This window comes from Rutidosis leptorrhynchoides, chromosome 7, assembly GCF_046630445.1.
Source record: "Rutidosis leptorrhynchoides isolate AG116_Rl617_1_P2 chromosome 7, CSIRO_AGI_Rlap_v1, whole genome shotgun sequence".
Lineage (NCBI taxonomy): Eukaryota > Viridiplantae > Streptophyta > Magnoliopsida > Asterales > Asteraceae > Rutidosis > Rutidosis leptorrhynchoides.
In genome coordinates, this window is record NC_092339.1 from 71,214,576 (window position 1) to 71,230,922 (window position 16,347).

Here is a 16,347-nt window from a genome sequence, read left to right on the forward strand (position 1 = left end):
CCAGTACATCTACGCGCCACACAGAAGTATAGCACGCCGCGCAAGAAAGCGTGTGGCAGGGTCAGAAGCGAACATGTGCTATTCTTGACTGAAAAGTTGCATTGTTTACTAAACGTTGTGCAGTTATTCCTGGAACTTTAAGTACATTTTATACATGCTTTTAGGCCTATCTTGACACCTTTTCAAGGGTGTTGGTTCCCAAGTGATGTGCCATTTCAATATGGTCATTTTCAAAGGTTGCAACCGAACATTCAAACACGCTTTTTACTCTCTACAATCTGATTATACAATCTATAATAGCCGAGAATTATTACCTTTTAGCCAAGAAAATAATTCATTTGTTGTCTTATCCCAATCTTGATTTCGTGCAACTCGTGGCTAATTGGATCGAAATACTTGATTAGAAAAGTGTTCACATGTTTCAAGGAACAATACAATAATCTTATTCTCCGCCACACATATTTTATATTCCATCCGTCCCATATTAGTTGTCCCCGGACAAAAAATACACAGTTTAAGAAAATGTCATAAAAGTACTGTACTTTCTGTTTACCCTTACATTTTCTTTCTCCTTTAATCATATCCACATACATTAAGAACATAATAGAATTTAAACTTCTTATTTTTTTTCTATTTATAGAAGTAGACAATTAATTGGTACATTCCAAATAGAATACCGGACATTAGATTAGGCAAAATGAAATATTGGACATTAAATTAGGGATGAAGTATTAGATTACATACATGCATACGTCATGCAAGTTTTATTATAATATATATATATATATATATATATATATATATATATTATGCTATATTAAATAGATAAATTGCTTTACTTAAGCTATACAGAAACAACTTGTTACTATAATAACTCGAATTCAGTACACAACAATTACAAATATTTATATTACACTTCCACAAGTGACATAAATCCCTAACTTCTTAGTTAAAAGGTTCATCTTCACCTACTAAGTTATAAACATCTTATTTATCTTTAATATAGAAAAATCGTAACGCGTGATACATTCGAAAAAGAGCGCCTTCCTTGCGCAACCTTGAAAAACGTGTTGAAATGTAATATTGATCTATTATTGTGAATGAATATCCAATACATCAAAAGAGGCTATATAGCCATCAAACCCTAACAATGAATAATGGACTAAGCCCAACAAATATAATAAATGGACTAGAATAATATGGATAAATAATATAGTCTAACATCCCCCCGCAGTTGGAGCGGGAGTACGCCGAATGCTTAAACTGGATCGAAACTCATCAAACAAAGCGAATGGGAGACCTTTGGTGAAGATGTCTGCAAACTGATATCTGGATGGAACATGTAGAACCCGTACCTGTCCCTGAGCAACTAGATCACGAACGAAGTGAATGTCGATCTCAATATGCTTAGTCCGCTGGTGCTGAACCGGATTACTAGATAGGTAGACTGAGCTGACATTATCACAATATACCAAAGTGGCTGAGGTGAGAGGACAATGAAGCTCTCGAAGAAGGTTACGGACCCAGCAAGTCTCTGCAACCGCATTGGCAACTCCACGATACTCTGCTTCTGCACTGGAGCGAGAGGGCGTGGTTTGCCGCTTAGATGACCATGAGAGAAGGTTGTTACCAAGAAAAATACAATATCCGGAGGTAGATCGTCTGGTAGTGGGGCAACCTGCCCAATCAGCGTCAGAGTAGGCAACCAAGGTAGTGGGAGAAGAGGTATACAACTGTAAACCAAGCTCAGTGGTTCCCTGGATATAGCGAATAATCCGCTTAAGGGCGTGCATGTACTGCTCCCGAGGATCATGCATGAAGAGACATATCTGCTGAACGACATATGAGATGTCTGGTCGAGTAAACGTGAGATACTGCAATGCTCCTGCAAGGCTCCGATAGAGAGTCGGGTCCTGAACAGGAGGGCCGTGACTAGTAAGTTTAGCACCCGGTTCAACTGGGGTCCTGCAGGGATGACAAGTTGGCATACTGGCCCGCTCAATATTCTCGTGAGCGTACTGTTTCTGGGAGAGGAACATGCCTGATGTAGTACGAGTGGCGTGAATCCCAAGGAAGTAGTTCAAGGGTCCCAAATCGGTCATAGCAAATTCCTTATGTAAGGAAGAAATAATCCGCTAAAGTAAACTGGTAGAAGAAGCAGTCAACACAATATCATCAACATACAAGAGCAGGTATGCTGTATCAGATCCCTGATGATAAATAAATAGAGAAGTGTCACAGCGGCTTTGGTGGAAACCAATCCGTTGAGCATATCCGGCGAAGCGCTGAAACCATGCACGGGGGGCCTGCTTAAGGCCATATAAAGATTTCTGCAATAAGCAAACATGATCAGGATATTTGGGGTCTCGAAACCCTGGTGGCTGGTGCATATAAATGGTCTCTGAAAGCTGTCCATGTAAAAAGGCGTTCTTGACATCAAGCTGATGGATAGGCCAGTGTCTAGAAATCGCCAAACTGAGAACAGTACGTATCGATGCTGGTTTGACAACCGGACTAAAAGTCTCATAACAATCAATGCTAACCTGCTGGCTGCGACCGTTAGCAACGAGTCGAGCCTTGTACCTGCTCAAATTACCGTCTGCATTAAACTTGTGCTTGAATAGCCACATGGAGCGAACTATGTTCGTGTCCGAGGGACGAGGCACAAGTTTCCAAGTACTGTTGTTAATCAAAGCAGTATATTCATCAGTCATAGCTTGTTTCCAATTAGGGTCATTAAGAGCTTCAGGGTAAGTGCGAGGAACATGAGATATGACAGTGGTGTGGAGATTGAGGCGTTGTACCGGTTTGGTGGTACCAAGACGCGTACGGGTGATCATGTGATGAGTAGAAGTAGATGAGGATGTAGCCTCATTGGGAGGAGGTTGTGTCTCCGAGGTAGGATTTTGAGGAGGTTCAGTGATGGTAGCCTCAGTAGGAGGAGGCTGAGTCTCCGTGGAGGGATTTAGAGGAGATGCGGTATCGGTAGCTTCAGTGGGAGGAGGCTGTGTCTCCGGGGGCATATTAGAAGGATGAGAGGAAAGTTCATGTCCAGATAGATGAAAAGATCGGGAAAATAGACTTGGAATGTAATATTGATCTACTATTGTGAATGAATATCCAATACATCAAAAGAGGCTATATAGCCATAAAACCCTAACAATAAATAATGGGCTAAGCCCAACAAATATAATAAATGAACTAGAATAATATGGATAAATAATATAGTCTAACAAAACGAAACTCATGTTAGAAGTTTCGAATCGATTTCATCTCGATGGGAAAAAGGCGGTGTAGAGTGGGATAATTGGTTACCAAATCCAGAAATGTATGATAATTGGTTAACCCGTTCATGCCTCAACCGTTCATAAGATGCAAGTTTCAAGTTTAATAGCTCCTGCGATATGTTTGTATATATCATAAGTCATATCTTCTATCTTTACAAATGCACAGTTATTGATATATATGAATGAAGTTTGCTTTAAAAAAATTTGTTAGTGTACAAAATTGTAAGTTTTTCTTTAAAAAAAAGATAAATATGATAGTATATATTATTCTAATTCATTAGATCATTTGTTATGGTAATGGTAAATATTGTAGTGTTGTGGAGTTATGACGGGTATTATGCCGACGTTACAGTATTGTGGGATGGAGGGGGCGTTGTGGTAAAAGTTGTGTTATGGTGTTGTAGTTGATGTGGTAAAATATATATTGGGTGAATATTGAATAAACAGAAAACTAAAAAAATTTGGCCAATCATGTACTCCCGTCGAAATTGTTGTGTGTATGAGAGCATTCTCAACAATTATGTTAATGTAATAGCAATGTCTAGCCAATATCATGTTAATGTTATGCAACCAATGGCAACACTTGCAAATGTTTAGCCAATATCATATTGTCTATTATATTGTGCATTTCTAGCATTTTCATTCACGAGATTTTAGAGTTGAAGGGTATTTAATATTAATAGAAAAAGAAAACTATTTAATATTTATCAATAAAAAGTTATTGCTACCTTCACCATTCCCTTCATTTTACACACACACATATATCTCCATGGATAGTATCTTTTATATTTTATTTTCATCACCTCCCATTCATTTTTCATAGTCTTTCAAGTAAATAAATATATTATAAATATTATTGTCGATATAATGAATAACTTCGATAGTAATTTTGTAGAAATTCAAGAAATAGAAAATACTTATAATCCTACTCAAGTACTCGATATTATCGATATGTTAGATGAAGATGATGAGCATGAAAAATGAAGTCCAAAGTATACGAAGAGGTCCTAGAAGATATTTTTCTAGAGATTGGGAAGGTACATGTAAACGTTTGTTTAATGATTATTTCCAGATACACCACTTTCCCGGCTGATTAATTTCGAAGACGTTTCGGATGAGCGGGTCTTTGTTTATCCGTATATGCCTAGGTATCAAGACTTCTGCAAGAAAAGACATCGAACGAGCGTTCGGTGTACTTCAAGGTCGTTTTTCAATCATTAAAAATCCGGCGCGAGCATTCTATGTCATCAAAATTTCTAGGATTATGCATACATGTGTGTTGTTACACAATATTGTAATCGAAGACAATGGACGTGCATTATCTCCACTCGGAGAAGATTACTCACCTGCTCGTCAACCGTGGAGTTTAAACGTTAATGAAAGGGTAGATTTACATATTCGAGTGTGACGCAGACCTATGAGATGCTACCATTCATCTTTTGCTACGAGATATGCTTATTGAACATATTTGGAATCTTCCACGTAATGCGTGTGTTCGAAATAATCTACAAGTGGGGCCTTCCAACGTTCCAACTAATACCGAAGATGAAGACAAAAATGAAGAGTAGTTTTAGAATTATGGTTACATTTTAAATTTCATGTCTTTAAATTATGTGTCTTTAATTAATAAAGTTTGTAATTTAAGTTGAATGCATGTCTTTGAATGTATTCAATACAACACACTAGTTAAAGAGACACGACGAGGCGATCAATTAACTGGCAAATGGAGTAAGATGCAAAATAACATTAAGATATTCATAGGAGTTTACACTAAACTTGAATCACATTGGCCAAGTAGACATCCAGAAGCCGATACCATGAAGCATGCAAGAAAGGCACTTAAGGCTCAAATGAAAAAGTCATTTATATATGAAGATGCATGGCGCGTTGTGAAAGATTATCTCAGGTTTCAAACTTTTAAGGGGCCTGACAACAAAAAACTGCACGCCGAACCCGAGCCAATTATTTTATAAGACGACAACGTCGAGCCCGAGCCGAATACGAACCCTACTCCAATTTTAGAGTCTCTATTCCGAGGTGATGTCATCCGCCGTCCACCGGATCGTGCCAAAATTCAAAGGACTTCAGTTCGTCGGATGCGGCATCCCGCTTCTCTACGGAGGAAGCCTGAGCATCGGTTATTGAATCCCCTAAAGCTACAACAGCCATTATGCAAAGGATGGCAATTGCAGCTGAAAAACGTACAATGATAGAAAGTTTTAAACTTTTAGCTCAACCAGATTCAGACAACATGCCACCCGAATAATACGATTTGGTCATGAAAGCAATAGAAAGCATGACAAAGAAATATGCGAAAGCCTTCGACGATGATGAATAATTATATGTATTTTTAGTAATATAGTTTATAAGTCACAGCTTTAAAATTATTTCATTTTTAATTTGTATTGTTTACATTATCGTTTTTAGGTTGTAATTTTTAAATTCATGTCAAGGTTTGATGTCGTTTTATTTAGTTTAATGAAATTTTATTTAAATTTATATTATATAAAATTTATTATTATTAATATTATTATTTATTCATTTTTATATGAATAATAATATATAATAATAATAATAATAATAATAATAATAATAATAGTAGTAGTAATAATAATAATAATAATAATAATAATAATAATAATTATTATTATTATTATTATTATTATTATTATTATTATTATTATTATTATTATTATTATTATTATTATTATTATAAAACTAAGTTTACTAATAAAATTAATAAAGTGGTCTATGTGATGATATGTCATGGTTGTAAGTGAATTATGATGAGTTAGTGATGAGAAGGAAATAGTGATGTAACAATAATGTAGCAGTTTGTTAATATAAAGAAAAATTAGTGAAATGACCCGTAAAATTACGGGTTTGTTTAAACAAAACAGTTTAATGATATGTTGTAAGTATGAAATGAATATAAATGCTAGTCATTTAGTTTAAGGACTCGTAGAACCACAGATTTCGACTAAGAAACTTGTCGTTAATATTACAAATATATTGATGTACTTAACTTTGTGAGAATAGAACTACATTTATTCTCCCACCACTCTCTTCCAATTTTTATCTTATTTGTTATAAAAGCCTACATTACAATATTTTATTGAGACATGTATTTCGCATACATCTATAACCTAATTAATCTCGTAAAGAAACTCATATTTAAATAATAATAATAATATAATAAAAATAATTATAATTATAATAATAAATAATAAATAATAATACTCAGTAATAAAGTTTACTTAAAAATTGAGTATTTATATTTTTAATAATAACTAGTCCAGACCGGCCCACGCGTTGCGGCGGGGGCTTTCGGGCTGCGTATTCATATTTAACGTAGCGTTGTGTATTACAGAGGGGAACACGGTCCATGCGTTAAGCGTCGTTTTAGATGTCCTTGTGTTAAGCGTTTTTTAAAAAATATCCGTTTCGAACATAGTTAATTTTGTTTTGTTCAATAAATTCTTTCGAGTGTAACGGTGCTGTCGGAAAAATTTAACTCGCGGCTAGCAGAAAGATACGGGTTGTCGTTGCGTTTAGCGTTTTTTTCAAGTGTCCGTTTCGAACGTGGTTAGTTTCGTTTTGTTCATAAAATTATTTCGAGTCTGACACTGCCGTCGAAAAAATTTAACTCGTGGCGAGCGGGAAGATACGGTTTGTCGTTGTGTTTAGCGTTTTTTTAAAAAATTGTCCATTTCGCGTATAGTTAGTCCCGTTGGGTTCGTAAGATTTTTCCGAATTGAAGGTGGTCTCGGAAAAATTTAACTCGCACCGAGCGAGAAGATAGAGCCCGTTATAAATTCGGGTGGAATTAGTTTATTTATTTTAATAAAATTATATATTTACACTTTTAACCCCTGAAAAAGTGTAAACTTGAGGGGCCGTTGTGTAAATATAGCCGAAGTTGAGGGACAGTTTGTAATGTGAACGCAAACTCAAAACGACAATACGATATAACTAAAACAACACACTTCTCCACCTCTTTCAGTATGTTAAAAAATAAATAAATAAATAAATAAATAAATAAATAAATAAATAAATATTAAATATTAATATTAATTAATATTAATATTAATTATTAATTATTAATAATAACAAATGTCTCTTTAAATTATTTTAAAATTTAAAATACAATTATTATATAAAGATTATACAATATGCTTTAAAATTTGTACATGTGTTCATGGGTGGTTTGCAAAAGATTATATAATTTGTTTTAAAGTTTGTACATATAGTCATGGGGTGTTTATCATAAGGTTGTACATAATGTTTCAAATATTGTACATATGATCATGAGGGTGTTTTACCATAAAGTTGTACATAATGCTTCAAATATTGTACATATGGTCATTGAGGTGTTTTATCATAAGGTTGTACACATAATGCTTTATATATTATACAATTAGCATGTTAAATATTTTTATTATATACAATTAATTATTTTAATGACATCATCATAAGGGGCTTAAAATTTTTAATTTTTTTTTTTAACTTGAAGAATCCTTATTTATAACATCATCATTTTAAATATTTATTAGATACTACAGATGTCATGAATATGAATGCTCTAACAACACCGTAACAATGAACTTAACAATAGCCTTAGAAGTAGAATTCTGGATGTTGTGAGACAGCAATGAACTTGACAACAGCCCCACAACAAAGTAAGCAAAGATGTAGAGTTAACACAATAAATATACATGCTAATCTAAAAAAACATTGATTATATAAAGAAACAAAAAGATCGATGGCGTGTAAATATTATTGGTTTTTGGTGAAGTGTCATGGTCTTGATCATGTTATATTATTGACTAACACTAAAAATCAGTAAATACTAATCATGAAATAATTGAATTCAACAAGTTTTCTAATATATGAAACGATTATCATTCATTACATTAACCAGCGTTATGATCCTATTTTATATGAAGGAATTTTGTTTCTAGTGTCATAACACTTAAAAATTGTATAAGTCAGAGTATATATTAACGATAATAACAAATGTGAAACCTATTAAAAATATGGGTGAGAGAGAAAGTAGAGAGAGAGGGTTAACGACGACTTCAAACGCGACAACAAATGGTCAAATCAAAGTCACTTGACATCGTTTATATTCTTCAATTTCCCGGAATCGTGGAAGGTGGTGGATCTTTGGAAATCGTTCAAACCACACGGGGTTGTAAGAGACGTCTATATCGCTAGTAAGAGGCTTCGAAATGGTGCCCGATTCGCTTTTGTTCATTTTGCGGAGGTTCAAAATGGCGTGACTCTTCTTAAAGAACTAGAAACTGTCAAGTTTGATGGGCTGTCGATCAAGGTGTTTAGAGCAACTCAAAGGAGACAGAAGGTGAACATGCAACGAGAAGGTGTTTTTAGGAAGCCTATCCCAACTGCTGCACCTCTTAAGAATCCACTTCAAGATGGCCGAATGTTCAGTGAGGTGGTTAGGAACCCAGGTGAAGACCTTAGAGACAACCTTAACTCAAACAAAAGACATGGTGATTCCCCTGCTCAGAACGATCTTAAGAGGGACAAAACAGTTGTGGTAACTGAAAAGATGTGCAATTCTGTAGCTCTTAACAACGTTGTTGTGTGTGATGCCATTAACCATGATGTTCTAAAAATTTTTGAACTAATTGTTAAAGAATAAGGGTTCCAAGACTTGGTAGCCAAAATGCTTGGGGGTCTAAGTCTGTTACTAATCTTCAATACTCCGTTGGCGACAAATGAACTTATCGAACACCAAAACCACACTCTTAGAAGATGGGTTCATAAGGGTACACGTTGGGACGATGATAACTGGCCGGAAGGTCGAATGGCCTGGCTAAAAATCACCGGTGTGCCTGTCCATTGCTGGACGGAGGAAACTTTCAGTACAATTGCAGAATGGTGGGGTGTTACTTATGAATTAGATAACTGTAAGCTTGAAGGTAATCAGAAACTTACATATGGTAGAGCTTTCGTTAAGCTTCATAACCCTGAAACTGTTAACGATTGCCTGAAACTGAGGCACAAATCCAAATACTACTTTATTACCATCAACGAAGAAACACAATCATGTCCGGAGTGGAGTGATGACCGGAGCGAAAGTCAGTTTTGCAGCTCCGAGTGTAGCTCCGATTTTGTAGATTCTGATGAATTTTCCGATGAGGAGGAGTTCAATCCAGTAGCGGTTGGAGTAGAGGCAGAGTGTAATCATCATTGTAATTTTGTCGATGAGGAGATCGAAGAAGCATCAATGGATGGTTCTAATGATGAGTTGGATGGTTCGATCGAAGATAATTGCTGGAATTGTTTCTCCGGTAATGGCGACCTAGAATCAAAGTGCGTGGGGGTTTAATTTCCAATTGGGGAAAAGGACGAAGTTGTGGCTGAAAGTGAGATGGATTTTTTCACAAAAACGGGTGGTGATGCAAACGATGAGGGTGCAGGCAGCTCTGATTAAACTGACGATGAAGACAAAACAGTTGAAGCACGCTCTGGTGCAGATGACAGGCTGAAGTCAACCCTAGGAGACAATTCGTTTTCTACCGGGTCAAAGGGTATGCGTACAAGTGGTGATAAAGATGTGGGCCCTAATATACTTGATGAAAATTCACGTGGGATTAAGAAAGTGGGCCTGGATAAGGTAGTGGCAAGGTTGCAAAATACGCGAGACGGGGTCGGGACGGTCGGGTTCTAAAAGGGTCGAGACGGGGTCGAGACGGAGGTCTAGACGGATGTTGACTAACGTTGACTTTTAAATAAAAATGTTATATATTATATATATATATATATATATATATATATATATATATATATATATATATATATATATATTGTACATTACATTATTCCAAACATAAGCATTTCACACATGTTTAAATACTTCAACATTTCAAACATAAAAAAAGAAACCCTAAGTAATAGCACAGGGTTTAATTTTTTTTTAAAAAAAAAAAAAAACTTGAAAAATAAAAAAACCCGTTTTTTCCCGTCTCGGACCGTGTTTGACCGCCTTTTGACCTTTTTTTGGCCGATTTTCGTTTTTTCAAACGTTTTATGTATAAACGGGACGGGGCACTCCAAAATCCGTCTACACCCCCGTCTACACCCCCGTTTTTTCCGTTTTTTACAACACTGGGTAGTGGGCTTGGATAATTTAAATCTAGAAGGTAATATTGAGCCTAATGTAAAATTGGCAGCTGTGGGCCAAAAGGTTGCTGATGGAAGCCAATACATCCACAACGATCTGGATGCTAATGGTCTTAAAAATACAGTGTCTGTAGGCCAAAAGGTGGCTGGTGAAAACGCAACTGAATTCGAAAATAAAAGTGTAAATCATAATTCCTCTAGTAACTCCTCAAGGTTTTGTAGTAAATCGGGTAGTGTGTCGTTTTGCAATGGGTGCTATTGGAACGCAATGGGTAATTGGAAGGATTCATCTAGATTAATGCGGGTTTAAAATTTGAAAAAGAGTGGTGTTAATCTCAACAAGGATAATCGTCTCAAATGTAAAACGTTTAATAATAAGTCGAACCAAAGTGTGCTTGGAAAAGGTAAAGTCACGGGTGATTCTTCGGGACAACCGTTCAATAGTGTTGAGTTAAAATAATTCGGGGAACAAATTGGATTGAAGTGGCCCGGCCACTCATCATTGTAAGTGTTCTCCATTATCCTTTCATCTCATTATCTATTTTATGAAGATTGTGTCTTTAAATGTGCGTGGGTTTGGTGTGAAAGACAAATTCCGGCGGGTTAAGGGTATTTGTGGTAAAGAAAGGCAGGATGTTATTTCGCTTCAAGAGACTAAGTGTAGATTATCAGGGGATAGTTGGTTCCATAACTTGTGGGGTAGCGGAAATTGCGGTTTTGTTCAAAAAGAAGCCATTGGTAATTCGGGGGGCATGTTAATAATTTGGGATGGTAATAGATTTCTTGTAGAAAATGCGGTTAAAGATGAGTTTTTTCTTGCCATTAGAGGCAAATGGTGTGGCTCCGGGCTCGAGTCTATTATAGTAAATGTGTATGGACCGAACAACGATGTAAAAAAGAAGGAAATGTGGTTGTCTCTAGATAAACTAATTAGTAGTGTGGATTCAGCGTGGTTATTATGTGGCGATTTTAATGAGGTTAGAGATCATTTGGAAAGGCTTAATTGTGTGTTTCATCAATCTCGTGCTTCTCGTTTTAACAATTTCATTTTAATGAACAACTTGGTGGAGATCCCTATTAACGGGAAAAAGTTCACTTGTATTAGTGACGATGGAACTAAATTTAGTAAACTCGATCGGTTCCTCGTTAATAATGCTTTCATTAACCTTTGGAAGGATCTCTCGATGGTGGCCTTAGATCGAAGAGAATCGGATCATTGCCCGTTGATGATTAGGGATAAATTAATCGATTTTGGTCCCAAGGCCTTTAAGATTTTCGATGAATGGCTCAACAAAGAAGGGGTTGACAATGTGATTCTCGAGTCATGGGGAAAAATGTATTGAGCTCTAGAAAAGATTTTCGTTTTAGGGACCGCCTTAAAAGTGTGAAAATGATCTAAAAATTGGAGTAAAAAAGAATTCGGGAGTTTGGAGGAAGAAATCATCGTGTTAAAAAACAAAGCAGATAGGCTTGAATTACTAGCTGAGTCTGGTTCTATTAGTAATGTTGATCGTACGCGATGGTTGAATATGCGTAAAAATTGAATTGAAAAGGAAAAGTCAAAAACTAACATGTTAAGACAAAAAGCTCGTATTAGATGGTTCCTCGAGGGTGACGAAAAATCCAAATATTTCCACTCTTCCATGCGTCGACGATACAACAAGTGTAGCCTGCGAGGCTTATACATAAACGGGACTTGGAATGAGGAACCGAATGATATATAAAAGGCGGGTTTGGATCACTTCCGGGCTATATTTGGATCTTCAATATCTTCGAGACCCTCCTTTCGGCCCAGATCAGTGAATGCAGCTGCCCAAGTTGAATACAACAACTCCAGTGGGTCTGCTGGGCCTTCCAGTCACCCGGGCATGAACCTGGTCGAAGTTTCTGTGGCACACAATGGTCCATTGGACCGTCGGGATGGGATGCATCGTGTAAGTGACCTTCAGGATGGGTTTACAAGGATTTTAGAAAACGAGGCGTTAGATCTTGAGGCGTGTTTTAGTGAAAATGAAATTTGGGAGGCAATTAAAGATTGTGGTAGTTCAAAGGCATCGGGTCTGGATGGGTTCAACTTAAGTTTTTACAAGAAATATTGGAACACTATTAAGTCGGACCTAATTGATACGATTAATATGTTTTGGGAGAAGGGCAAATTCTCTAAGGGTTGTAATGCTTCATTTGTCACACTTGTGCCAAAAAAGGTGGACCCGATTTGTTTAAATGACTTCCGTCCGATTAGTTTGATTGGAAGCTACTATAAGGTCATCGCGAAAATTCTTGCCAATAGACTTAAGAAGGTGATCTCTAATTTGATCGGTTTTGAGCAAAGTGCGTTATTAAAGGTAGAAATATTCTAGATGGTGCACTCATCGCAAATGAGACTCTCTCGTATTTGAAACACAAACATCTTAAAAGTCTTATCTTCAAGGTCGATTTTGAGAAAGCATTTGACTGCTTGAATTGAGATTTTTTAGCTGAAATAATGGAGATCATAGGCTTTGGCATAAAATGGAGAATGTGGATCATAGCGTGTCTCAAGTCGGCTTCAATTTCGGTTCTGGTGAACGACTCTTCTACAAGTGAATTTTTTCTAGAACGAGGGGTTAGACAAGGTGACCCGCTTTCCCCTTCTCTATTTATTTTGGCGGCGGAGGGTTTAAATGTTCTTACAAAGAATGTGGGGGTAAACAAGGCTTTCTTGGGTGTGGAAGTTGGGTGTGACAAAATCCCAACATCTCATCTTCAATATACGGGTGACACAATCTTCTTCGGGTCATGGAGTGAAGGAAACTTCGGGAACCTTATGAAACTACTTAAGTGTTTTGAGTTCATCTCATTGGCGTTGGGTAGACAAAAGTGTAGTTGAGAGTTTGGCTAATTCATTTGGTTGCAAAGTGGGTTCTATTCCATTCATTTACCTTGATCTCCCCGTCGGTGGCGCCTGACTCAAATGCCCCCCGAACCGCGCGAAATGGTCGCCTATCACACGGCTCACTAACTCTGCCTGGAGTGGTGGTACCTATTGGTAATTTGAAAATCTAGAGAATTGGAAGTCGGTTATTGATAAATTTGAGAAGCGTCTTTTGGATTGGAGAGCTATATCGGTGTCATTTGGTGGTCGTTTGACCCTTGTTAAATCGGTGTTGAATAGTCTTTCGTTGTACTACTTTTCGCTCTTCCGTGCCCCGCCATGTGTGATCAAAAAACTTGAGTGTGTAAGGCGTTCTTTTTTTTTGGGGGCGGGTCGGGGGGAAATAACTCTATCATTTCATGGGTTAAATGGGTGGTTACTCAATTACCTTATGGGGAGGGTGGGTTAAATTTGGGGACTTTAAAGGTCAAAAACATGGCTTTGATTGGCAAATGGTGGTGGAGGTTTAAAACTGAAACCACCTCCTTGTGGGTCAAGGTTATTTCGAGTATTTATGGACCATCGGATGGGCTTTTGGTTGATGATTCGTTACATATTGATTCTTACAAATCGATATGGAATGATATTATCAAAATCGGTTATAACATTTGTGAGTTAGGTATTCCTTTTTGAAACTTGTTTGTCAAAGTGTTAGGTGATGGCGACTCTACTTTATTTTGGAATGATTCTTGGAATGACAATGACGTTCTAAAAGACAAGTTCAAAAGACTTTAGAGACTTGATTCTAATCCTAGTGCTTCGGTCAAAAATCGTATCATTTGGGACGGTTCAAATTAGGTGGGTAATTGGTCATGGTCTAGAGAACTGTGACGACCCGGAAATTTCTGACCAAATTTAAACTTTATCTTTAAATGATTTAATGTTTTCGACACGATAAGCAAAGTCTGTAATGTTGAGTCTCAAGTTTTGGAACTATATTCATGTAATCAATTATTCTTTGACTGTTCTCGACGATTATATATATATATATATATATATATATATATATATATATATATATATATATATATATATATATATATATATATATATAAAACTTAATGTGCATATATATATATGATTTCAAGTTATTTAGTAAACGATAGTAACATTCGATTATTGATTCGATTAATATTTAGATAAGTTAACTAAAACGTTTAAGATGAACCAGTAAAACACTAATTTGCTACAGTATTTTCGAATTGCTACAGTACCCGAAAAGCTACAGTGTTTTCGAAAATTACAATTTGCTACAGTAAAAAATTTTGCTGCAGTAACTTTGCTACTGTAAAACACTATTTCAAAATGAAAATGTATATATTATATATATATATAATATATATATATATATTAACAAATAGCGAGACGATGATTTATAGAAGTAAATGACCAAAACACTCAAATGTATAAGTTAAATCTCGAGTGGTATAGTTTATGGATAATTTAAGACTATATTTTGACAAAGGTACGATTCACGAAACGTAAAGTACAAGTTTTCTCAGTATACGAAAGGACGTTCAAAAAACCGGAACCCATGCGATCGCATGGCTGTAGGCCTGTGAACCCATGCGATCGCATGAGAAGGCTGGATATGAGACATCTATAAATTTCAGTCGATTTCTGTTCGTTTACACACACATATACAACACTATCTCTCTATTATTTATATTTATATTATTATTTATATTAATATTAATAATATTATTATTATTATTATTATTATTATTAAGATTAATATTATTATTATTAATCTTATTATTATTATTAGTAATATTATACATAAAATATTACGACGAGGTTATGAGCGTGTCACTTTCAAAATGGGTTTTCGAGCGGGATAGAGCTAAGGAAATTATGGGTTATAGCTATGGAGGTTATGGGTAATGTTCGAGGATAATATTCGCAAGTCAAACCTAGTGTTTATCATCTCAGTAGCGTCTACGTACTTTCCTGCAATATTGAATCACAATATTGATACGTGAGTATTCATATCTTATCTTTTATATATTAATTGTGTATCCATGTCTAGTGCTCGAGTATATATGATAATGCTAAAAACGAACATATATTTCATAGCATTATTCCTCAAGAAAAACAAGCTTTTAGTTGCAATTGTTCTATTTAAAAGTGATATTCGTTTAAATAATAAAAGGTGAAGACAAAAGACAGATTCGACGAATTGAAGACGCAAACGACCAAAAAGCTCAAAAGTACAAAAGACAATCAAAGAGGTTCTAATTATTGATAAGAAACGTCTCGAAATTACAAGAATACAAGATTCAAAACGCAAAGTACAAAATATAAAATTGTACGCAAGGACGTTCAAAAATCCGGAACCGGGACCAGAGTCAACTCTCAACGCTCGACGCAACGGACTAAAAATTACAAGTTAACTATGTATATAAATATAATATAATATATAATTAATTATATTAATTATATATATATTATATTTATAAATAAATCGTCGGCAAGAAAGACTCCAAAAGCTGGTGAGCTGTATTTACAAACTCCGCGACTCGCGGAGTTTGAAGGCCAAAAGAGCCGCGAGTCGCGGAGCCCCAATTTCTGAAACTCCCTATAAAAGCAACCGAATTCTGATCGCAAAAACCATCTTTTTTTTCCTTCTTCTCTCAATATATACGTAATATATATTTTATATTTTAATTTTAATTTTAATTTTAAATCCTAATAATAAGGGTATGTTAGCGAATGTTGTAAGAGTGTAAGTCAAAATTCTGTCCGTGTAACGCTACGCTATTTTTAATCATTGTAAGTTATGTTCAACCTTTTTATATTAATGTCTCGTAGCTAAGTTATTATTATGCTTATTTAATCCGAAGTAATCATGATGTTGGGCTAATTACTAAAATTGGGTAATTGGGCTTTGTACCATAATTGGGGTTTGGACAAAAGAACGACACTTGTGGAAATTAGACTATGGGCTATTAATGGGTTTTATATTAACTAAACAATACCTTGTTAATTTAATATACA

At 35.7% G+C, this 16,347-nt stretch overlaps 2 protein-coding genes across 2 annotated transcripts; one reads left to right on the forward strand and one right to left on the reverse strand.

The window, feature by feature from the left end:
• Positions 1 to 1,217: 1,217 nt before the first annotated feature.
• Positions 1,218 to 2,102, reverse strand: LOC139859331 (uncharacterized mitochondrial protein AtMg00810-like). Its single transcript, XM_071848125.1, has one exon. It carries the CDS (start codon positions 2,100 to 2,102, stop codon positions 1,218 to 1,220), a length of 885 nt encoding a protein of 294 aa, XP_071704226.1.
• A 10,819-nt stretch (positions 2,103 to 12,921) lies between these two features.
• LOC139859332 (uncharacterized) lies at positions 12,922 to 13,305 on the forward strand. The gene has a single exon (XM_071848126.1). It carries the CDS (start codon positions 12,922 to 12,924, stop codon positions 13,303 to 13,305), a length of 384 nt encoding a protein of 127 aa, XP_071704227.1.
• The last annotated feature ends 3,042 nt before the right edge of the window (positions 13,306 to 16,347 follow it).

What these genes read in the sequence shown, in the direction of transcription:
- LOC139859331 (XM_071848125.1), bottom strand. Translation starts at nt 2,102, where the DNA reads ATGACCGATTTGGGACCCTTGAACTACTTCCTTGGGATTCACGCCACT.
- LOC139859332 (XM_071848126.1), top strand. Translation starts at nt 12,922, where the DNA reads ATGGAGATCATAGGCTTTGGCATAAAATGGAGAATGTGGATCATAGCG.